The sequence below is a fragment of the Protopterus annectens genome, chromosome 8.part0 (assembly GCF_019279795.1).
Source record: "Protopterus annectens isolate FY-2018-M chromosome 8.part0, PAN1.0, whole genome shotgun sequence".
Classification (NCBI taxonomy): domain Eukaryota; kingdom Metazoa; phylum Chordata; order Ceratodontiformes; family Protopteridae; genus Protopterus; species Protopterus annectens.
The window spans coordinates 56,987,933-57,014,208 of NC_056741.1; the positions used below are offsets into that span (position 1 = coordinate 56,987,933).

The 26,276-nt window shown below is 40.6% G+C and overlaps 1 protein-coding gene across 1 annotated transcript in view; it reads right to left on the bottom strand.

The window, feature by feature from the left end:
- P3H3 (prolyl 3-hydroxylase 3) overlaps positions 1-26,276 on the bottom strand; it is a 383,658-nt gene that overhangs the window by 117,971 nt on the left and 239,411 nt on the right. The window contains exon 10 of the mRNA XM_044079609.1: positions 20,705-20,800. Coding sequence (XP_043935544.1) covers positions 20,705-20,800 — 96 coding nt within the window. The remainder of the gene's footprint in view (positions 1-20,704; positions 20,801-26,276) is intronic.

A 26,276-nucleotide genomic window follows, 5' to 3' on the forward strand; every position in this document is an offset into this window, starting at 1 on the left:
AGGCATATAGATGTAGCTATGTGGGTCTAAAAGTTAGAGAAGATGGAAAACATTTGGGTGCAGAGAAGTAGTGCATTGGGGACAGAGAAAGAAATAACTGCTAGTGAGCCTGATTCGTGTACGAGCCACTGAGACAGCTTTACACTCCTGAGATTCAAACTTTTAAAAATGCTTGTTTGATACTATTAAACACAGAGTTAAGAATTTAAATACATACATAGCACTGATATAGTAATTGCAAGTTTTGAATTGCTGAGGCCATTGCCTTTTGGGGCTTTTTGCACTTCCATTCCTGGAAGGAGTAGAGAAAGCCACAGAACTGTCAGAGGGGTACTGCAAGAAAGAGAGAAACAAAGGAGAAAAAGTTTAATTTAATGTACAAAGTATGCGGAAGAACAAACAGTTGGAAGAGAAAAACTAAAGAAATATATGCAGGCTGGAAATATGACTCCAGATGGAGGAGGTTAGTAAGGTTTATGTAATAGGGGGAAGTTACAAAAGGGGGGGTTTATGAAGGATTTAGTATAGGAGGGAAATAACAGGAGAAAACCAATAAATAATAGGTAGCAAATGAGACCTGCTTCTATAATATAGCAGTAGAAATACAAAACAACAAGTGACACCACAGATGCGATTACAACAATGGTATCTTGCTATAGAATTGTGATTATGCTTTACAGCAGCAATCTAGCCAATTGTACCCTTGGCAGCAATGTCACTTTTTTTTAAATAACCAGCTACAGCTTTAACATACAATTTTATAAAATCAGAACTGAACTATTGCTATTGAGACATACTAGGAATTTTGTAAAAGCATATGTAAACACCAGCAAAATTGCTGTAGCATTGGTAAGATGCTCTACAAGCACTATATACTGGCAGAGCTGTGTAATTATCTAACTAACAAAACCACGTGCAGACCAGCAGAAAATAAATACATAGCACAGATATACAATGCAACAATTACTGTAGTTCTTTGCAAGTGAAGACGTTCTCTAAAAATGCATAAAAATACAGTTCACTTATGTGGCTGGCACACCAAAAACAGTGGTTGCTAGTAGGGGAAAGAGTGAATGTACTGAGCTTGAAAAATGGCACCCGATTAGTCAGATGGCTAAGTAAATTTACACAGCTGACGTAGCTGGTTGGGGTTGGTTAGTAGTAATAGAAAGAATTGTCTATAGGGCAACCCCACTGGGCGAAAGGATGCCAAGGAAGAAAAAACAATCAGTACTGATGGAGTACTTAATGTAGTTAGCAATGAGGATTTCTTGTCAAGCTGAAAAACAGTGGCATTTGGCATCAGAGCTGCGGCTTCTTTGACTATGCGCACTGGATGATGAGGTATTTTTAGTGCTCTGTTCAAATCTCATGGGTCAATACATATTCTGATGTCATCTGAGCTTTCCTTATGAGCTATCACCATGGAAGATACCCACTCAGTTGGTTCTGCAACTGGACAAATCACACCTTGTCACACTATTTTATCTAACTCGGCTTTCACTCTGTCCTGCATGGCTATTGGAACTTTTTGTGCTGGCTTGATAACTAGACTGACATCAGGGTCTAACTTTATGGAGTACACAACTGGAAGCTTCCCTAGTTTGTCTTCGAAAAGATCAGCATAGGTAGAAAAAATGTGCTGGGCAATATTAGAGTAGTGGTCTTTTAAGCTAACATGGTGGACTTACTTATTAAATGAAAGCAGTCCCATTTTCAAACTGTCTCTGAGCCCTAATAATGACTGGATATGCCTCTTGACCACATAAAATAAGCTGTAGCTTCTCCCAGCAGAGTAACATAGGTTCATAGGTAGGTATTAGGCTATTGGCCCTAGGGCCTATATAAGCTTAGCCAAAAAGGTACCCTGGTTTTCATCACCCAAGAAAATTATTCCTGTGCCTCTGTCAAGTAGAGCCACAAAGGTAATTCCCGGGGTGAATTTCCTATTTCCCATCCAATCATCAAGATTTTTCTTGAAGAGTGCTAATGAGGAGCTTTGTTTGATATAAATAGATAGTTTGTTCCAGAGTATGGGACGTCTCTGGGAGAGGAATCTATCCCGCCAGCATGTTCTGTTTATTGTGGTGACAAGGTTTAGGTCCCTAGAGCATGTAGCTCAGAGAGATTGGGATTTCTTTAAGTGGAGCATGTCCAACAACTCTGGGTTTGACATAGCTTTGTATGTTAGGCAGAGATCGCCTCTGAGTAGGCGATATGTGATGGAGTAAAGCTGTAGTTTTTTGAGACGGTCTGCGTAGGGCATCTGTTCGAGGCCAGTAATCCTCTTTGTGAGGTATTTCTGCAGCTTTTCCAGTTATTGTAGATGTCTTGTGAAGTACATATCAAAAGGGGCATTGTACTTTATAATGGGTCTAACGAATGACGAGTAGATGGGAACAATGACCTCTTTTTTCCTGGATGAGAAACCTTTTGTGATGAGGTGTGCCACGTAGAGGGATTTTCTGACTACTGTGGCAATGTGATTATCAAAGGAGAGACTATTGTCCACCTGTGTCCCAAGGTCTCTTATCACACTTTCGGTGTTAAGTAGACTGCCACCTATGTGGTAGCTCATGGGTACAGAATTTTTACCAAAGGGGATGACAATGCACTTTTTGGCATTGAGCTTGAGGCCATGGGTTTGACACCAGGCATCTGTCTTAGTGAGGGCCTTTTGTAGGATGTCCACATTGTTAGGAGTTTCGATTATGGCTCCTAGTTTGCAGTCATCTGTGAATTTCATTAGCCAAAGACCTTCTGTGTTAGCTTGTACTTCAGAAAAGTAGATAGCAAACAGGGGAGGACCCAGGACTGAACCCTGTGGTACTCCACTTGTCATTGGTCTGAAGTCAGATTTGGAGTCTTCTACTTTCACAGTGTGGGTTCTGTCAGTGAGCCAGTTGGCAGCCCATCTTGTGACATAGGGATTTATACCTAGTTTAATGAGTTTAGCTATAATTCCAGAGTGGGGGATGGTGTCAAAAGCCTTGGCGATATCTGGATAGGCTGTGTGAACCACTTTACCCTCGTCTATGGCTTTGGTGACTGCTTCAAAGAAGTCTATCAGGTTTAGGAGACATGATCTGCCTTTTACAAACCCAAACTGGGTGGGGTCCAGAGTTTGGAGATCACCAATGTCTTTATTTTTTAAGTTCCATGATGATACGTTCCATGGCCTTGCTGACCAGGCTTGTTAGGCTAATGGGGCAGTAGTTCCCAAGGTCTGTGGTGGCTCCCCTTTGTGGAGTGGGATAACTGTCGCTGAGTGCCATTCAGTGGGAACAAAGCCTAAGGTGAGACTATGACTGAACATGGTGCTTAGGTGGGGTGCCAGTTTATTCTGCAGTTCATGTAGAACTCAGCCTGGGATGTTGTCAGGTCCCATGGATGCTGTGTTCTTGGCTTTGGAGAGTGTGGTTTTTACCTGTGCAGCCGTGATTACAGGAACTTTGCATTCTTCCTGTATAGAGATGGGCCCTTTAGAGGGTGAGAGGGGGGGTAAAGTTAGCACTAAACCTATCTGCCAGGATGTTGGCAATATCAGTTGGTTCTGTATATTTACTGCCATTGTGCTGTAACTCAGAGCAAATTTGAGTGTTGTCATTGAGATTCTTGACATATCTATAGAATGTTTTGTGGTTGTCTTAAGAATCAGTGGTGATTTTGTTTTTGTAACTAGATTTGGAGGATTTTATGAGGGATCTCAGCTTCTTACTGAGGCTGACCAGGGAGTTCCTCCAATCATGGGATTTTACTCTTTTTTGCAACAGTTTCTTTCTTCTGTTGTAGAGTTTGTTTATGGTAGGGGACCACCAGATTGGCGTCCTTTTTTTGGAGGATAGCATCTTGGTTCTGTTAGGGATAGCACGATCCATGCACTCATGCTTATAAAGTGCATTTGTGTAGGATTCAGCAGTCGTACCTCTATTGTCCATCTGCATGGGTGTCGTGAAGTTTGCCACTTCTGTCTTAAGAAGCATGAAGTTGGCTTTGGAGAATTTTTTACGGTGGTTTCCCTAATAGGGGATGGGGGCAGGATGTGGATGTCTAGGACGATTAGCTTGTGGCCAGATATGACCAGCGAGGAATTGACTTCTGGGGTGGAACACCGGTCACCCATGTTGGTAATGACCAGGTCTAGGATATTGCTGCCCCTGGTGGGGGTGAGGATAAGTTGATCCAAGGCGCTGGAAGGAATTTATCAATTCCAGAAAACGTTGAGCAAAAGAGTTGGTACATGAGTAGTTTTCCCAGTTAATGGTGGGTTAGTTGAAATTGTCCATTATTAGGGTGTTGGGTTGTACCCTAATATTTTCCAGTGTATCAAGAAATGAGGAGTGGGAATCCTGGGGTATGGTGGGGGATCTGTAGCAAGTTACAATTTGGATTGCGGTCTTGCCCAGAGTTAGTTGCACTTAGATAATCTCAAATGCATTATGCTGAGTAACTAGTCTGGAGGTGTGGATATCCTTAATGAATATGGACATGCCTCCGCCTTTAGTGTTTCGGTCCAGGTTAGGTGGCCGAAAGGTGTGGTATGAATTATAGTCTGGTAATGCAGGGGTGCTCTCTGGAGCCTTGAACCAGGTCTCTGTCACTGCACAGATGTCAATATTCTCCATTTTAAGGAGTGCCTTGAGTGAATGCATTTTGAGGTTTAGACTTTTAGCACTGAGTAGCATTGCCCTCAGATTTTGCTTGCTTGTACCTGTTACAGTGGTGAATTTGTCATCTGAACCTTGCCTAAAAAGGCACTATAGGGGTGGCAAGAGCCTTAGCCAGTATCTGGAATCCCAAGGGCAACAGGTGCAGGCCATCTCTGGCAAAGCATCGTGGTCTGTTGATAATGTCATCCCAGGCAGACAGATACTGGATCCCCTTAAAATGACACCAGAAGCTTAGCCAATTGTTGAAGTCAATCATTTTGTCTTTGTACTGTGGTATCATTCTGGGTGATGGCAGGAAGCTACTCAGGGCTAGGGTCATTCCTGCCTGGGCTACAAGATCAGAGAGCTCCTCCATGTCTCTTTTTATGTAGTCCAGGGAGGTATGTTTCAGATCATTCACACCAACATGGACAATGACAGAGTCATATTTGTACTTGTTGTGGAGTGACCTGAATGCGTGCATTATGTGGTGGCTCCTGGCACCTGACAGGCAGCTGACAGTAACTTTCTCCTTGTTTAGCCTGGTGAGTGGAACATCAGTGTGCCTGATTATAGAGTCACCTATGACTAGAGTGTTGGGTACATTGTTACACCTTATGGGCTGTGGTTGAGTGGCACACTGAGTTTGTGGGCTATGTGGCATTTGGGTTGTGTTGGGGGGTGGTGGTTGTTTGTGTTTCTGCTTTGGAGGTCTCTGTTGCTTGGGCAGGATTTTATTGAGAGCCTCGATGAATGTAGGTTTGTGTTTTGTGTTTCTATGTGTGTGTTTTGGTGGTGTAGGTTTTGAGGGACTATGTGATGAGTGTGGTGTTGTGCAAGTGTTGACCTTCTCCTCTTGACTGCCTAGTCCAGTCTTGGGTGAAGAGAGCTTTGCTTCCAGTTTGGCTCTATAAGTGCATCTCTCACAGGTTATAGTGTTAGGTGGTAGGAGGACAGGGTTGTCTGTGTACATGAGGCAATTGCTTAATTTCCACAAGATGCCCAGATTCATCAGGTAAACAGGAGAAAACACTGGGAGCTGATCCTTAGACATGCCTGGATAGGTGCTTATTTATTAAGTACTAAAAACTGTTTTCCTCTAGACAAGTGAGGAAAGTTGAGTGCTGTAGCAATTTGTAGCTTATGTAGTACTTACAACGAGTTCTGAACAAGTGCTGAGCTCAAAGAAACAGATTTGAGTGCTAAAATTAAAAAACTCTAGTTCTAAGGGAAAATTTGAAGAGCAGACTTTATAGCGCCGAGAATACTTTAATCCTAAGTAAGCAGCGATGCATAAAGTGTATTTTTTTTAATATAACAGTAGCAAAGGAGCAAACCGATTTAAACAAATTAACCAGTTAACTAATAAAAAGCTAAAAACTGAGCCCCGTTCCAGCAGTCTTCGATCAGAAAAGTTCTAACTGCACATTCCTGCCACTAGGGTGCAGAGGAACATTCTCCAAAAAAGATGGTCTGGATTAGCGCTCAAGGTATACGAACAAAGCTAGATTTAGCAAGTCTGAATTTAGTCTATGCTACAGCAAACAAAGCGTACCAATTTCAGAAAGAAACAATTCAAATAAGCAGGCACAATAAACCTTTAACCAGAAACTCCCAGCTCAGAAGGATAGAATCTACCCTCTCCTCCCACAAGAGTGCAGACCACTTCTTCTTAATGTAAAATAACTGGCCCGAAGCCCAAGTGCTTAAACCAAAACTAATACACTTTTAGAATAGCAGACAATAAGCCTTCAATCAGCATCTCCCAACTTAGAAGGATGTAAGCTACCTGTTCTGCCACAACAGTGCAGACCACAAACCTTCTTAATGTAAAACAACTGGTCTAAATCCCAAGTGCTTCAACCAAACGCTTAGCATAACAGTTACAATTTAATCAGGCTACTAACAAGCAGTAATAAATGCAGCAGAATAAATGCAAGTAAGTACTTTTAAGAACAAGCAGCAAAAGCAAAATAAAGTAATAAAGTAAGAAGAAACACAAATATAGTAAAAGCAGATGAATAAAGTGAAAATTTTTTATATAACAATAGAAAACGAGCAAACTGATTTAAACAAATTACCCAATTAACCAGTAAAAAAGCTCAAAACTGAGCCCTGTTCCAGCAGTCTTCAATCAGACAAGTTCTAACTGCACAATCCTGCCACTAGGGTGCAAGGGAACCTTCTCCATAAAAGATGGCCTGGATTATTGCTCAAGTTATACAAACAAAACTAGATTCAGGATGCCTAAATCTAGTCTATGCTACAGCAAACAAAGCGCACCAATTTCAGAAAGAAACAGTTCAAATAAGCAGGCACAATAAGCCTTTAACCAGAAATTCCCAGCTCAGAAGGGCAGAATCTAGCCTTTCCTCCCACAAGAGTGCAGACCACAAACCTTCTTAATGAAAAATAACTGGCCTGAAGCTGAAGTGCTGTAACCAGAACTAATACACTTTTAGAATAGCAGACACTGAGCCCTCAATCAGCAATTTCCAACTTAGAAGGATGTAAGCTACCTGTCCTGCCACAACAGTGCAGACCACAAACCTTCTTAATGTAAAACAACTGGTCTGGAGCCAAAGTGCTCAAACCAAAAGGCTTAGAGTAACAGTTACAATTTAATAAGGCTACTTCCAAGCACTAATAAATGCAACAGAATAAATACAGTTGAGTACTTTTAAGAAGAGGCAAAAGCAAAATAAAGTGCATTTTACTAAAGTGCAAGGAGAGAGGAAGGAGGAGCAGAAGAAAAATTCAAGGTTAAGAACCTAAGTGGGTTGGCCTTCTCAAATGTTCTGTCTGTGTTAAGTAGAGTGAACACCAGACTGGGAGGGGTGTCCCTGATCAACTTTACAGTAGGGGCAGGGAACTGCAAAGCCACCAACTATAACAACACTACAAGAATAGGTTAGGAGGGAGGGGAAGAACAGTTTCAGGACAGATGAGAAACATAAAACAATGCCTTAAATTTATAAAATAATTCAGTCAGGCAAAATTAAGACAATGCAAAACTTTGAAAGGTTAAAATGCCAAGAAAAATAGTTATCAATCAGCGATATATTTCCAGATTGCACTACTGAGCCTTCAGTCTAAATCTCTTCACAACCATAAACAACACGCTTCGCACGCTTTGCCAAATCAAGTTTCACCATGACACACTCTAGCAAATGTTGCTTCTGACATAACATGACACTTAGAACCTGTGCCAACTTTGAACTCTATGGGTTTGCCATTTATCTGGACAGTACAAAATACTTCATTCTTTCCCCTTAAATCTACTGCAGGCTTGGTCATCTGAAAGGGTACTTTCAACTGTAAAATCTTACTTGATATATTTTCTTTTCTTACCAATGTATGACTGACATTGTCTTTTTACCCATGTTCTATATCTTTTTACCTGGAGTGTTTTTATTAATTCTTGTTATATTACTATGCTCAGCATACATTATGTAACCTGTTTTGTGTATTATGCTGGATGTACTGTAGTTGTATAAATTGATGTTGGAGCTTTTCTCCCCGGGCCTCCGCTGAAAATGGACCTGGTCCAGTCGGAATTTCCCGGTTAACAAATGTAAAATAAAATAAATAAATTAACTGCTTCATAAAGCATTGACACACCATCAACATAAAGAGTAGGGTTGCAGATCTCTAATTGATCAACTTGTTTCTTAGAATGTTCCCTTTTAATAAAAGAATGTGGGCCTTTTGATTTACAAAACCTTTTGAAATGATTCCATTTAATACATTTATGGCATTGCTGACCAAAAGCTAAACATTTTCCCTTTTAGATTCGTGACTTCCACCACAGTTACGACAGTTGGCAATGAAACTAGGTTGGGGCCCATGCCTTGAGTTTGCTGAGTAACTTTTATGCTTCACTAAGACTGTGCGAAATCTGGAACTTGCTGGAAAGTTCTGGAGTTTACCAGTGAGTGCTACAGGGGCTACAGCTGCTGCCATGTGCTTGGGCCTGTTTCTTTTAACCACATGGTGCATACTATCAACATGAGCTTTATCACTGTGCCTTCTAGACCTATTCTCATTTGTAAGCACATGCGTGTGCTTTCCTGGGAGCTCATATATCTGACAAATCCCATTGGCCTTATTCAAAATTAAATCACTGCCATGAAGCAAAATCTTTCTCACAGCATCATCTTTAATGCCACACAGAAGTCTGTCCTTTATCAACTTATCATTTAAATCACAATATCTGCACGTGTTGGCCTTATTCCTCAAGTTGGTTATATATGCTGCAAAAGTTTCATCAGGTTTTTGATCCCTTGTGTAAAATAAGTGCCTTTCCAGTGTAACATTTGTCTGGGGGTACACATTGCTCTAAATTTACGTTTTAAGCTCTCAAGATCTTCCCTTGACTCAGCCAGCACAACAATATGATGGTTTTCTCCCTCTCCTGCTTAGATAGCAGATGCATACACAAATGAATGTTCCCTTTCAATGGCTTCTGACCCAGCTAAATTAAGCAGAATAAATGGCTTTGTACAGTCATCTTATTCAGAAAATGCAACCTGTATGAAAATGTACTCTTGCTCAAACACTCTCCAGCTCTCTGCTATATTATGATCAAAGACAAGTGCAAAGGGTTTTTGAAATCCATCTGCCATGCCCACAAATTAAGCTCAAACACACTGAAAATGTGGCCTTTGTAATTATGTACGAAAAAACTGTTCTGTGAGCTTGTAATAACATTCAAATGCACAATAAAGTCTTTGAAATACTGCACCTTGCGAAATATGCTCTGAAATGGCTGTATCTTGCGAAATAACTTTACTGTAATACTGCATAAACATGCAAACACTTTATACACTTCTGATAACTTGGATATCTTTAATTAATACCAAAAATATGTGCTTAGTGAAAATGTAGTCATTTCCGCTTATTTTATTTATTTTATGCAATTCAGACTTTGTTTAAAATATGTTCCATAGTAATTTGAATATTTTTATCAATATCAGACATATCTGTTCATGCAAATATTGTTTAGAACGTTCTGTATGCCTCATTTCATATTTTCCGAATAAGAAATAGTTTTGAGAAAGTTTTAATATCTGAAATTCATTTCTGATCTGTTTTGCGAATTATGCATGCAGTAGGGATGAGTCACTGCTGTATATTCCTCCAGTGCCAACCGGGTGCCCTCAAATTCAGGTGGAAGAAACTGGAACTCTTTTCTGTCAACAAATCATTTTGGCCATTCTTCTTCTAACATTATGTCCCTTTAGACATGCCACTTCTCGCACCATGTCCCTTTAGACATGCCACTTCTCACACCATGTCACTTGTCCCTCTCTAACATTTCTGGTGCCATTCAAAGAGGATCCAGTATCTGTCTGCCTGGGACGACATCATCGACAAACCACGATGCTTTGCCAGAGATAGTCTGTACCTGTCACCCCTGGGATTCAGGTTACTGGCTAAGGCTCTTGCCATCCCTATAGTGCCTTTTTAGGCAGGGTTCAAAGGACAAAACCACCACCGTAACAGTTACAAGCATGCAAAATCTGAAGGTAATGCTACTCAATGCTAGAAGTCTAAACCTCAAAATGCACTCTCTCGAGGCACTCCTAAAAATGGAGAACATTGATATCTGTGCAGTAACTGAGACCTGGTTCAAGGCTCCAGAGAGCACCCCTGCAATACCAGGCTACAACTCTTACCATACTTTTTGGCCACCAAACCAGGACAGAAGAACTAAAGGCGGAGGAGTGTCCATATTCACCAGTGATATTCACACCCCCAGGCTAGTTGCCCAACACAATGCATCTGAAATTCTACAGGTGCAACTAGCACTAGGTAAGACTGCAATCCAAATTGTAGCTTGCTACAGATCCCCCACCATGCCCCAAGATTCTCACTACACCTTCCTAAACATACTAGATAATATTAAGATACAACCAAACACCCTAATACTGGGTGATTTCGACTACCCTGCCATTAATTGGGAAAACTACACGGGTACCAACACCTTTGCCCAACGGTTCTTGGAATTCATAAATTCCAACACCCTGGACCAACTATTCCATAGTCCCACCAGGGGCTCAAATATCCTAGACCTGGTCATTACCAACATGGGAGATTGATCTCCACACCAGTAGTCACCCCCTCGTTGGTCAGGTCTGACCATAAGCTAATCACCCTTGATGTCCACATCCCACCCCCAGTAGGGAAACCTCAATAAAAAACTTCTCCAAAGCCAACTTCATGCTACTCAAGTCAGAAGTGACAAACTTCATGACACCCATGCAGACGAGAACTGAAAGTTTGACCACTGAATCTTACACTAAGGCACTATACGAGCGCATCCACTCGTGCGTGAATCATGCCATTCCAAACAGAACCAAGATGTTCTCCTCCAAAAAAAGGAACCCAATCTGGTGGTCCTCTGCCATAAACAAACTATACAACAGAAGGAAGAAACTGTTGCAGAAAAGAGGAAAATCCTAAGATGCAAAAACTCCCTTACCAGCCTCAGTAAGAAGCTGAGATCCCTCATAAAATCCTCAAAAGCTAGTTATGAAAATAAAACTGTCAAATATTCCAAGGACAACCACAAGGCATTCTATAGTTATGTCAAGAATCTAAATGGCAATGCTCAGATCTGCTCTGAGCTACAACAGAATGGCATTAAATATACTGATCCCAAGGATATTGCCAATATCCTGGCAGATCGATTCAGTGCCAACTTCACCCCCTCTCACCCCCTAAAGGGCCCATCTCAATACCAAAAGATTGCCAAATTCCGGTAGTCACGGCCACACAGGTAAAAAATGCACTCTCCAAAGCTAAGAATACAGCATCCATGGGACCAGATGATATCCCGAGCTGTGTACTACATGAACTACAAAATTAACTGGCACCTCACCTAAGTGTCATGTTTAATCATAGCCTCACCTCAGGCTTCTTGCCCAATGAGTGGCGCACAGCTACAGTTATCCCACTCCACAAGGGGGGATCCACCTTGGATCCCGGGAACTATCATCCCATCAGTCTGACAAGCCTGATCTGCAAAGCCATGGAATGCATTATCATGGAACTTATAAACAAAGACATTGGCAACTTTCAAAAACTGGACCCCACCCAGTTTGGTTTCGTAAAGTGCAGATCTTGTCTCCTCAACCTGATTGACTTCTTCAAATCGGTCTCCAGAGCCGTGGATGAGGGTAAGGCAGTCCACACAGCCTATCTGGACCTCACCAAGGCCTTTGACATCATCCCCCACTCTGGAATCATAGATAAACTTACTAAGCTGGTCATTAATCCCTACATCACTTGATGGGTTGCCAACTGGCTTACTGACAGAACCCACACTGTAAAAGTAGCCAGCTCAACATCCAGCTCCAGACAAGTGACAAGTGGAGTACCTCAGAGTTCAGTCCTGGGACTGCTCTTGTTTGGCATCTACTTCTCTGAAGTACAGGCCAGCACTAAGGGAGTCTGGCTAACAAAGTTTGCAGATGACTGCAAACTGGGAGCCATTACTGAATCCCCAAATGATGTGTATATTCTACAAAAGGGCCTTACAGAAACAAATGCTTGGTGCCAGAGCCATGGGCTCAAGCTCAATGCCAAGAAATGTATAGTTATCGCCTTTGGGAAGAAACATGTACCCATGAATTACCACATAAGTGGCAGTACACTAAACACCGAAAGTGTAATAAGAGACTTAGGGACACAGGTGGACAGTGGTCTCACCTTCAATAACCACATAGCCACAACAGTCAGGAAATCCTTATATGTGGCACACTTCATCACTAAGGGCTTTTCATCCAGGAAAAAAGGAGGTAATTGTCCTACTGTACTCATCCCTCATTAGACCCATTATAGAGTACAACGCCCCATTTTGTATGTACCTCACAAGACATCTGCAACAACTGGAAAGGTCGCAGAAATACCTCACTAAAAGAATCACAGGCCTAAAGCAGATGACCTATGCTGACCGCCTTAAAAACTCCAGCTATACTCTGTCACATATCGCCTACTCAGAGGTGATCTCTGCTTAACATACAAGGCCATGTCAAACCCAGTGCTGTTGGACAGGCTACACTTAAAGAAATCCCAATCCCTCAGAGCCACATGCTCCAGGGATCTAAACCTTGTCATCACAATAAACAAAACTTGCTGGAGGGATAGGTTCCTGACCCAGAGACTCCCAAGACTCTGGAATAGACTGCCCATAGATGTCAAGCAGAGCACCTCTTTGGCCCTCTTCAAAAGGAACCTTGAAGATTGGATGGGAGATAGGAAATTCACCCCAGGGATCACGTTAGTCACCCTGCTAGACAGGGATCCAGGGAAGTAAATAGTGTGGGAAGAAATAGCCAGGGAATTGTTATGGCTAGACTTGTATAGTCCCTAGGGCTGATAACCTAGTACCAGCCTATGAACCTATATGACAAGCAGACAGGGTATTTTGTTTAGATACTTTAATACATAGAAACACATCAGGATTGATAGCAGCATCATAAAATATAAACAAACTGATTAACAGACAGACCTTACAAACACACATGTTCACATCTCAACAGCTAAATACAAAATGGCAATCAGGCACACACGTGCTCAGTATTTATACTCTAGTGCAAGCCCTTGGATAGCTTCTTAAAGCTGTACACACACATTGATCTGCATAATTGTAAATCATAATGGCTACCTGCATAATGGCAGAGGACTACAGCACCATCCGTCTGAATTTCTTTGCCATCATAAGCAATAGTTTTGTGCTCCTAGATGAGTCAAGGTTCTCCCCAGCTTTTACTTTTGCATAAGCTTTTGCTGATATAATATTACATTTGGATCTGGTGTCTACTTTAAGCTCTACTGGCCTCCCATTAATTTGGATGGTACAAAATATTTCACTCTTTGCTGACTAGTGGGAGTCCACTGTGTTGACGATGTGCTGACCACAAAAACATCATCAACATAAAACGTTTCATTACTACCGTCAGAGTCTGCTACAGTCTCAGTTTGAGCCACTGTTCGTATCGAATAAATGTTATCATGAGTCCATGTTGATCTGCAGAATTTTTTGAAATGATTCCACTTTTTGCATTTATGACACTGTTGGTTATAGGCAAAACACTCTCCTCATTTAGGTTTGTGGTTGCCCTCAGAATTGCAACAATTAACAATGGCAGGTGGTGTGGCACAGCTCTTTGAGTCACATGTAAGAGGCCATATTATTTTAGTTTCTCACTGGACACTGTTGACATTCACAGCAGTAACTGTTATGTTTTTCTGTGAGTCCATGTATCTGGCAAATTTCAATAATTTTGCTCAGTGTTAATTCACTATCACGTAATAGAATTTTTCTTACCATGTCATTATTAATGCAGCATACAAGGCAGTCTTTTATTACATTGTCTTGTAGGTCCCAAAATCTACATGTCTTTGCTTTATTTCTTAAGTCAGTAACATATGCTTCCATAGTTTCACCAGGTTTTTGATTTCTCGTATTGTATTTATGTCCCTCCATCGTTATATTCATTTGGGGGCTTACACAGCTCTCGGAATTTATGCTTTAAATATTCCATATCTTTGAGGGTCTCAGTGTGGGCAATCACATGGTGTTTTTCTTCCTCTCCTGCATAAACAGCAGGAGCATATACAAAAGAACATTCTCGCTGCATAGTTTCCGAGCCTGCCAAACTGAGAAGTATAAATGCTCGTGTTTGTGCATCTTTATCTGAATGTGCAGTTGCTATGAAGATATCAAATTCTTGTGCAAAAACACACCAATTCTCTGTGACATTGCTATCAAACACCAGTGGTTTGGGTCTGTGAAATCCGTCTGCCATGCCATCAAAATATATTCATTTACCTTTTGCACTGACTTGCACATAACTGAACTTGCTTAACACTGCCCTCCGCCACGTGCTTCCTTAAACTACAGTAGCTGTCAAGGTACAATCACTGTTCTCCAGCTGTCTTCTTGTTCTTTCTGTCTTTGCTTTGGAACTTGATAGAGTTTCTTTGTGCCATTTGCTGAGCCACTTTCCAGAAGCTGATAGAGTGCCTCTGATGCCTTGTTCTTTGCTATTGCAACTGCTCTTAGCCTCTTTGTTAGCCAACCAGTATTCCTTTCCTTTTTTATCTAGTCTAGCTTTTCTATCACCCACTTTTTCCTGCAATCCCTTTTTCTTTTGATGAATTCTTGGACTTCTTCATTGCATCACCACTTTCCTTATGTATGTTATATCCATACCTGGCTTGGCTGCGTATCTGTTCTGTAGTCCTCATGTGTACTGTTTTGAGGTGCTGCCATTCTGTTCAACTCCACCTATTTCCTCTTCTTCTTGAGATGGTAGAGCCATGACCCTGAACTCTTGAGTTTTTTCTCCAATCAACTTCCAAGTCTTCACCTTAGTATCTGTTGACCTCAGAGCCTTCTCTAACCACTGATTACAGATGATTATGGCAACTAGTGGTTTATGCTGTGGACCAAATGTTACACTGGGGATGACTTTGCAATCACTGATTCCAGCCCAGATCCCTTTCCTTAGCAGGAGGACGTTTACCTGTGTTGCATATTGGCCACTCTTGTGTATGATCTTGTGACAGTCTGTCTTGCTGAATTATGTGTTGACCACCATCAAGCCATTTGCCAGACAGAAGTCTAGAATGACCTCTCTTTCTTTATTCCTGTTGTCCCACCCATGTGGACTCAGGCAGTCCTCATATCCTGCTCTGTTTGCCCTGATATCTGCATTTAGGTCCCCCATTTTCAAAACAAACTCATGTTCTCTTGCTTTATCTAGTATTTCCTGCAACTGTTGTCTGAATGCACTCTTTTCCTCACTATCACAACCCTGCTGTGGAGGATAGGCTGAGATTATGAATACTGCCCTATCATTACACTGGAATCTGACTGCCATGAGTCTGTCACTAATTCTGATGATATCCCTTACTGCCTTCTGAAGCTTCTCTCTGATCACAATTACCACACTAGATATAGTCTGTCCTCCCCCTGAATAGTAGACTCTGGATCTAAGCCAAAAGGCTTTGCTGAACTGCCCTTCCATCTTGCCCCTTGATACACAGGATGTCCTCGTTCCTCCTTACCATCATATCATCTATTTCCAAGCTGCATCCTTGTCGGTAAACCTATATTGAAGGTAACAATCTTTATTTCATGTTTTGCAGTTTGTTTGGTTTTATGTCTATCTTTCACTTAAGAGAGCTATCCCTTGGGCAACTGGACATTGGTAGGCCAGTAGCTTATTGACCTAGGGCACCTAGTGGCCAACAAGTGCACATAAACCCCTCCCACACTTATCATGACTCCAGCTGGTTGGAGTAGGCTGGGTCCTCAACTAATTTATCACCGGTAAATACAGTCGCTCATTTTCTGCAACATTAGTCAACATGACCAGTTCAGCTGGAGCTACTTTTCACACAATAGAGTAGTAAGCCCTTGCACAGAATGCAGTCTGTGACCCATCTTTTCCTATGTACAGGATACCACACCACAGCTGATGCCCAAAAGTGGTGAGTCTGTAAGATTCTTTCCCTGTTAGACACCATCTTGAGTTTAAGCTGCTTCTGGCAGCTCCATTCTTGGGTGAGTTTGAGATGAAAACAGCCATCGTGTTTTTGGGAGGTGAGAAGAACCCCCACAAGCAGAGCATGTAAATTCAACACAAGCATTAGCCAGAGATCAGGCTCAAACCTTGTATCTTGCGCATGGGAGGTGAAAACCTTAAAAATTATGACAGCTGTCTCCAACCATGAAAGTTTACTTTCAGGCAATAATGGATCAGAGCACTACCGATTTCTCTCACAAGAGAGAAAATGGCTAAACAGTTTAAACTCTAAAAATATTGGTATTATCTCAGTATTAGCTATAAATATAGCACTCTCCTGATGCTGGATATTTCAAATCTGTAGCCATTTTAAGTGACTCAGTCTCTTATGTTGACGCTGTAGTTTGAGGTGCAGAGTGGGCTAATCTGTCCTACCCACCATGATACATCAGTGATGCTTTCTTGAAAACTTCAGAGCATGCTTAAAAAGCCTGTGATATGCTATCATCACGTTCTCCATGCTCAACTGAAATAGCTCAGCAAAGGCCACTATACCTGTGCAGGTAAAAGAATACCTTTGACGTTTGATGTCCTCTTACTTTGATAGAGAGAGAGAGAGACAGAGCGAGAGGGAGAGAGAGGTGGGGAGAGATAGAGGGGGAGGGAGAGAGAGAGAGAGAGAGAGAGAGAGAGAGAGAGAGACAGAGAGAGAGAGACAGAGAGAGAGAGATACAGAGTACGAGAGAGTTAATATTTAACATATGGACTATACCAATAAAATAACTGTTTGGGAGCCCTTAGTTAAACTTCTTCTGCATACAGGTGCTACCTTGTTTCTGAAGATAATCAATTTGATCTTATCTTGTTCAGTACCAGTGAGTTATTTTCAGTTTGTCGCTTCATAGTTAGCCGTTGGCCGTTCGATTCTCAGTTAGAGCATCTTCTATGTGGCGACATGCGTGAATGGGCCTTCCTTCGTTGAAGGTTGTACATTAGGCCCGGCAAGCCAGCACGTAAAAATCTACTGCCAATCATTAGCGGACCCGAGTCCCACTGTGGCGACCCCTAACCGGGAAAAGCCGGAAGACACAGCAACAACAACAACAGTTATATTAAATGTTTGCAATCTGGTAGTCACTTTTTTAACCTAGGCACTGTCAGGACACATCAGCTACAGACTTCAAGTGTAGATTTTGAAAATATTAAGAATAGCAAGGGCTACTATCAAGTCTTTTTGAGTTAGTTAGCACAGGGTCAGACAGTAGAGGAACATATCTCAATTTCTGTAATCTGTTTTTGGGACAGTATGTGAACCATGTAAGGGGTCTGTTTCAGAGCCTCAGTTTAGTCAGCAAACTTACCAATTACAAAGTGTAATTTACAGTATTGAATGCCTTGGAAACATCTTGAAACAGGACTACTTCTAAATCCTGAAATCCCACAAGACCGAACGTTATTTTTACGAGACTAAAATAATGATAGGTTGAAATCCCAAACAAATTATTTTTCACAGGGCAAGTAAACACTTGTCTAATGTAGAGAAATATGCCCTTTCCCCCACTGTAGTGAGATCCAGGAGTTGATATATTTAGTTGGGGGAGGGGTTACATAGTTTGGTGTGGTTCTGTGAAGTTTTGGGCAAGTGTTTACTTGCCCTTTGAAAAATCAGCCATTCAAGATTTCAACCTTTTGTTATTTTCATCTCATGAAAATAACGTTTGGTCTTGTGGGATTTCAGGATTTAGAAGTAGATCCCCTGAAACGCAGGCCCTGAGATTGCCCTTGGTATCTGTAAATATCCATGACCTTAGGGCTGCTTCAGTTAACCTTTGGCCTTTGGTGAAGCCATGTTGTATCTGCCAGTGATGCTAACTGATCCAAGTAATCTGTTGACCTTTGGCCTTTGGTAAAGCCATGTTGTATCTGCCAGTGATGCTAACTGATCCAGGTAATTGATTGTTAACTTGGGTCTATAGCAGTTCAACTAAGGGAGGGTATAGAGGTGGGTTAAAAAAGGACACCTTAGTTATGCTTGTAGCTTTGTCTAATGGAGTGACAGCAGCACTTTTCCAAACCTGATCTCCAGCTAATGCTTGTGTCTCAGTTATAGGTATAGTCAATGGTTGAACTTCCCTTTCGGCGATAAGGCGAAGGAATTTAGGTGTAAAGTTCTTGCCTCCCACTAAGGAGCCATCTTTAATCCTGCAGAGTAATGTTTAACTTTATATGCACCGTGTATATTAAAACCAAAGGATGCGGGATATTTTTAGTTCAATATGGCAACCTAAGATTTATTACAGACCTTTGCCAAAACAATATTTTCATTTTGTTTGCAAACTGCTTAGATTCTAAGGTATTATGAAAAATTTAAGCAACATAATCATTAATTTTGCCTGTAAACTTATTAGGCTGTAGGACACGAAACAAGTCTAGTCTTGTAGTAATATGATCATTTGTAAGTTTCAATTTAAGGCTATATTTGTAATTTACATTTTCATTTTATTTCTTGGCCATCTGTGTTTCCCATAGTGACAGCCAGAACCCTTCTTTTATAAATATTCTGTTCCCTGTCACTCACCTTATACATCACCTCGAAGAACCAATTAGATGAGGACTATATTATCCTGTTAACCCAAAACTAGCTGTAAGCAAGTTTTACAGCAGCGGCATTCAATCATGTTTTCCATAGTGTGTGCCTTCTACATGGGGGAGGGGGGCTGGTCTGCCTTGTTTAATATACTATTAAAGGAACCAAAAAGTTAGTTTACTAAAGCCACTAGTTCTTGGAAGGTGTGAGGTGTGGGAAGTGAATAAGTTAGAGCAAAGGCTGAAAAATTATGTAGTAGTTACTAATGGTATAGTTTATAACTCCACATGTTGTATATGCTCCTGGTGTTTCATTAAGTACTCAAGTACAGCTGATGTATTCATATTGTCACTTCTGTTAACAAATTAGGTATCAAAGTCTCAGTGGTTCAACAGCTAGTGTGCTTACTTTTGGTGGTGGAAGCTCAAAAGGCTGTGGGTTCTATACTAATGACAGGTGATTGGATTAATTTTTACAGTCCTGACATTTTAGTGCATCATAAGGCAGATGATGCACCTTTGAGTCTGTCTCCCTTCAGATGAGATGTTAAATCAAGGTCTCACCTGCCTGAGTTGGTGGTAGCTCAGGTAGATGTAAAATATCCGTTGGAACTCATCAAAGAGAGTACTGAAAAGTTCCCCAATACCCTGGACAAACTTTCCCATAGTCAGTATGAATACCACTTTTGTCAACCATGAAAACAGGCTGCTGAATTAGTGGGCCTAACCTGTTTAACAACAATGAATAAATAAATAAATACATACATACATATACACATAAATACATACATACATATGACCTGATAGAGTAATTTAGTGATCTACTAATAAAAGAGTCATAGAGGAATTTCTCTGGGCAGTTCACAATAGAACTTCCTATTAAGCAGAGACTAAAACATTCAATGATTCATTCAAGCAGCTCACCATCATTTCAGGTGCAAGGTAGACACATCCAGGTTTCAGGGTTTTTGTTTCCTCCTACTAGTTTTAACTAACAAGCTGACCGTATATTTACTGTATGGAGTTCGCGTTGCATCTAACCTGAAGTCACGTGTTTCAAAACAAAAACTGCAGATCGCATAGTCCTGTGATGTAGTCTGTGTGCGTGGAATGGTGTATAGCCTTTTATGCAGATGGCTTATCTTTTATATGTGGATTCAGCGATGACTTGGCTATGCTATTGTATTTATCCTTTGATGACCAGGTTAGTCCCACTATACTAGTGGTCTCCTTTTGGTGGAGACCCAAGGTGATATATATACTATGAAAAATTTGGGCAGGGCATTAGGAAACTTCTCTACTTTTTTGACAGATACTGTGGGATCTTTTATATCCACCTCAAGCAGAAGGGGCCTCGGTTTTATGTCTCATCTGAAGGAAGTTAACACTGGTTTGCAGTGGTAAGATCAGGCCTAGAAGTATTTTGTTTGCATCTTCTAGAAGTATGCAAAACAGACTTTCTCCATGAATAAACTAAGAACAATAAAAAAAAAAAAAAAAAAAACTTTGATCACAGCATATCAACAACACAACCAGTCCACCGATTACTTCTGAATCACACACAGTTCAGCAAACGAGGTGCTATCGACTTGGAATTTACTACCCTGCAGTTGGTAAACAGTACACTCAGTTTATTCACAATATTGGGTACACTGCAGTACATGCACATTTCTTATGGTAACATTTGCTGCCCATGAATCACAATGAATTATTCTGGCAGTTGCTGTATTCTACTCCATAGCCAATCTCTAAACTCAACATGGTTTATAGGGTAGATCTTTGATGGTTTGTAGACTGACTGGTTAGTCCTTATCTATGAACCTATAAGCCATATAGTTAGTGTTACCCCTTTACCTCATATCAACAAGACTTTAGGTTACCCTTTTCACAGGCATCATCCCAGCCCTCTTTGAGAATGTTGTTCTTTACCTTTAAAGCCTTTAGTACAGTGATGGCGCTGAACCTTTCATTTGGAGTGTGTGGGGATCGTCTTCCCTGATGGCCTTCTCCACCTCCAGTAGTAGCCTATAAATGAACAAAAATTAGAAAGTGTTTAAAAACATGTATTCCTTTCTGATAAAGTGCCATACCTGCTACAGTCTGATGGGGGCACCAGGAAATGGAACTTGAAACCTATGCGGTAACAGAGGATATCAGTGTTGGTTGTGAATGACTGTGGCCTAGGTCACTGTCCTGGAATTCAAATATAAGGTAACAGATGGACAGCTTGTCACAGGCGATCTATTGCTACTATGTATTCCTGTACCAAAGTCATTTCTAACAGGAAAGTGTCATCAACTGGGTTGAAAACTCTGATCAGTACCTTTAGGAGTAAATGGTATTCTTCACCACATGCCTCCGGCACAGACCCTTTTATGTGTACTGGGGGCTTTTAAAATGCACCTCATGTTGGCTTCTTCATTTGTAACAACTGATGAAGGTGGAGGTAGAGTGAGGCAGAAGCACTTGGTATGCCATAGCTTGCTTTTCTTGGGGAAGGGTGAAGATGTTTAGTAAAGGTGACATCTAGCGGAGGTAAGCGGTATTACAAGTCTGCACTTAAGGAAGACATGATGGCATCATACTAAGATGCAGGAAGGGAATGCAGTAGCCCACATGCCAACTGGTTGCCATTGTACACCACACCTTCAAAGGGAGAAGACTTTTAATTGGTGGCCTATACTGAATAATGGCAACAAACAGCTTCACTCACTCATCTCGCCTTAGCTGGCCTTAGGCATAGGCCAAGTAGGTGGCTGCCTAGGCTGCTGATCTAACAGGGGCACCTTTCAAGTAATCTGGATGATGTAGGTAGACCAGGATGGGCACACAGAGTGGAGTTGGGGGGCACTGGGGAGATCTTCTGTCTAGGGCACCAGTTGACCAAAGGCTGGTCCTGCATCTCACACCTGGTCCTGCATATGAAAAATGACCACAAGGCTAATTCCTTTCAAAAACTAGAATACCTTACTGATAAAGGATTGTACTGAAGCAGGCTGGAGCAACTGGGAGGACGGGTGTGCTGGACAAATCCTGAAGAAAAGAATTAAAAAAAAATCCAACTCATAGAATCGCTGTGCATGCATGTCAGCTTACTGAAGAGACATATAAGGAATGCTAACTTACCAAAAAAGTAAAGCAGCAATAAGCCATTTATTTATTTATTGCATTTGTTAACCGGGAAAGTCCACTGGGTCTAGAAAGAGACCATTTTCAGTGGAGGCCCAGGGAGAAAAGCTCCACATTATTACATAACAAAGTGAAATATTTATACATAGAACTAGGTATGTTGACATTATTTTTACATTCAAACAAGTAGTAAAACTAATAGCAACAGCAGTAATAATGTTTACAGTCAAAGAGTAGTATAATGTTTACAGTCAAAGAGAAGTATAATGTTTACAGTCAAAGAGTAGTATAATGTTTACAGACAAAGAGTAGTATAATGTTTACAGTCAAAGAGTAGTATAATGTTTACAAAGAGTAGTATAATGTTTACAGTCAAAGATTTGTATAATGTTTACAGTCAAAGAGTAGTATAATGTTTACAGACAAAGAGTAGTATAATGTTTACAGTCAAAGAGTAGTATAATGTTTACAGACAAATAGTAGTATACTGTTTACAGTCAAAGAGTAGTATAATGGTACAGTTGGCATATATATTTGCAGTACACTTAGCAGCGGAGAAGAGGCATAGAGTGGAAAAGGAGGAGATAGAAGGGCTAGAAGCAAAAGAGATATGTTATGGAGATAGAAAGGAGTATGTAGGGAAGACAGAAGGAGATGAAAAGTTTGTAGTGAAAAAGGTTCAAGTCGAGATTCCAGACAGAGGAGTTAGGTGTTGAGGTAAGTGGTTGGAGTGCAGGAGCATAGCCAGTGAGAGGAGAGATGTGATTTGAGGGATTTTTTGTAGGTGGTTGGATTGCTGATATTTATGAGTGAATTAGGAAGATTATTCCATAACTTAGAGACAGTATGAGAGTACAACATTTGGCTTGCTGAGAGCTTGGGTTTGTTGACACACACTAGTATTTTGTTTTCAGATCTGAGTTGGTGATTAGGGGTACAGGCCCATTGTAGAGGACAAGGAAGGGCAGGATTCAGGTCTGTAGATTATTTTGTGGGCTGTAGTTAATTGTAGACACATCAGATGATGAGGGGATTCTAACCAGGTGAGTTGGTGCAATGACAAGCAGTGGCGGGTGGAAAATTTTGCATTAGTGACGAGTTTAGTGACTTTGTTGTAGCAGGAGTCTAGTTTTGTTTTTAAGTTGGACTGTAAATTTGTGAGGATGGGAGCACCGTATAGTAGAGTTGGAAGAAGGAAGAATGAAGCGAGGGCTATTTTAGTGGAGTGGCTAAGAAAGTAGTTATGTCTATAGAGTGCACCAAGCTTCTGATGGGTTTTTTAATGTTGCTGTAGATATGAAGGTCAAATGTTAATTTGTCATCAATGACACCTAACAGTTTAGTGTTAGGGGTGACTTCAATGGTAGTGTTGTTTTGGGAATGGATACAAAAAAGAGAAGGGAGTTGGATGTAGTGTCAAATGCTTTAGATAAATCGAGAAAGACAACAGAGACTATGGAACTAGCATCATGAGCTCTATTTACTGTGTCCAAGAAGGAAATTAGGGCAGGGTTGGTGCTATGTCTGGGCCTAAAGCCATGCTGAGTAGGGGAGAGTATGTGGTGGTTTACCAAATGGCTTATGAGCTGGGTGTGAATGCATTTCTCTAGTATTTTAGAGATGGGAAAAGTATAGCGATAGGATGGAAGTTTGAGATATCTGAACTGGAGCCGCCTTTGTGAAGTGGAAGGACAAATGCACACTGCACCTATAAGAAAATATAACAAAAACAGCCCCACTGTAGGCAAACAGAAGTTGAGGGGAATCAAACTCTGAACTACAGGAAGCAGCTCACAGCCTTAATCTTCTGTGCTAACTGCCAGATAATTTAAAAAACACACAAATGAAAGAATTTCAAAAGATATAATAAATGTTTTTTTTTGTGTTTTTATTAACCTTCACCTGACCCCCCCCCCCCCCAAACACAGCCAGCAGCTGTACCGTCAAGCTGGGGGAGAAGCCAACACATTGAATCAGGATGTTATTGCTGCCCATACCTCTCAACTATCCAGATTTTCACAGAAGGTACAGATTTGTGCCTCATATTTTTGTTCTGTTCCTCATAAAAACTTTTTTTCAGGCCAATCACTAAGGACTGAAGTCACTAAATAATAACATGCATTTCGGTTTCAAACTTCATTCCCTTTAGAAAATGCATGCTAAAAGGAATCCTGTCATTCTAGCACCTTTTTAGGTTTATAAGATCAATATTTAAAATCAGTCCCTATTTTTGGGCCTTTGTCCCTCCATTATTTTAGGCTTTCTCCAGATTTCTTGCCCTAAGAGGTTGAGAGAGATGTCCCTGCCCCCCCCCCCCCCCATGCTAACCTGAGATGTTTTGCAAGGCACCTGGTCACCACCAGTGATCTCTTTAGACATCAGATTCCCCCATTGCCCTGCACAGGACAGGGGAATGCCATCAATCATTTCATCGTACCCCTTTGGCCAACTCTACCAATGGCTTAAGTCCATTACTGAACTCAGATCTCTAGTGGTGTAGAAGGACACTCTGCCCCTGCATCACTGGATGGCTGAATGGTGCAATAAAAGTTTGTTTGGTTTTACAGAAAAGCAAGTTTGTCTCTATCCCCATTGTAGTGCAACTTCAGAGTTATCATGTGTATAAAGTGTGCTATATAGCCTCAGCACTGGAGTGTGAAGAGAATAAAATCACCCTGCAGGAAAGATTTGCTGCTTATTTTATATTCAGATATGCTTTAGTTCCATCTGTACTACAGACACAGTATACATCACTCTTATTTTGCACTACCTGCAGCAATTAGCTTTGCTTTTTAAGTTGCAATATAACTTAATGCTATATAAATGTATCAACTTTGTATACTGTTTACTGTAATTCTTTAACTGGAGTTTTTCTCCTCGGGTCTCCACTGAAAAAAGTCATCTTGCCCAGTCAGACTAAGCTGGTCAACAAATGTGAAAATAAATAAATTTAAAAAAAAATACATACATAATCTCTTTGATGGTATACTAACTCCTAAGAATGTAAAAGGAAAGGTATATATATATATATATATATATATATATATATATATATATATATATATATATATGTATAGCTATACACACACACACACACACACACACACACACACACACACACACACACACACACACACACACACGTATAGATAGATAGATATAGATATATATACATAAACAAATTCTGTTTAACGTAATATTTCACAAAGTAAAAATTGTATCCATTCCATATGTTGTACTAAAATATAATAGCTGAGTAATGTAAAGAATATAAAAACTTCAGTATTTCAGTTGCAACACACGTGTCAAGTCTGAAATTTCTCATATGCAGTATGTGTTTTGGTTTCTTATTAGTGAGTAGTTCTTAGCTATGATTTTGAATTTGCAACAGTTCAAACATGTATTGTGTCAAAGTTTATCATTCAAAATTAGGTTATGAAAGCATAATATTCTTGTATCCTTGGTCAAGAGAGACCTGCATATATTACACAATAATTTGGTGTCATAATGGTGGCACATATGCTATTATACTCTTGTATTTAACAGTAGCATTAAACTAAAATAATGACAGAAAAAAAATCAGACTGCTTTTCAAAGAATATTTATGACCTATAAAACAAAAATAGAGTATGACTGCAGGTGAACAAGTAAAACATGAAAAAAGCGGGTTAGTATACTCTTGATAGAACAAAAAAATAGATGGCCATACTTCTGTTAATAAGTAGTTAAAATGATTGTTAAATTAACAATCTTGTCATGGTTTCTGAAGCTGTAAGCTTAAAAAAAGAAGTTTGTTGCTACATATAACTGGCAACCTTCTCCTTTTTATATAAACACTTTACATTTCATAATAAATAAATATGATTTGACTCAGGAATTCTTTACACTGAAGTTTTTATTTACTTAGTATTGTCTGAGTTTTTGTATTTTATTTGATTTTTTGAGGCCTGAACATAAATAACACTGTGTGGTACCAAAATATTATGATTTCTCTGTATTAGCTGCATTGTTATTCTCATTTATCTTTTTATTTTATTTTTTTGCCTTTTACAAATACTTATGAGATCCATGGTGGTGCAGCAGTAGCATTGTTGCCTCACAGCAGGAGGTTCTCCGGTTCGATTCTCGGCTGAAGTGCTTTCTGTGCGGAGTCTGCATGTCCTCCCCGTGGTCGAGTGGCCTCCGAAAGACATGCGTGAATGGGCATGCCTTCGTTGAAGGTTGGGCGTCGAGCTGGCAACTCAGCATCGTGAAAATCTACTGCCAATCATTAGCGGACCAGAGTTCCGCTGTGGTGACCCTAACTGGGAAAAGCCGAAAGAAAAACAACAACAACCTTTTACAAATACTTACTGTGTTGTTCTTCCCAGCA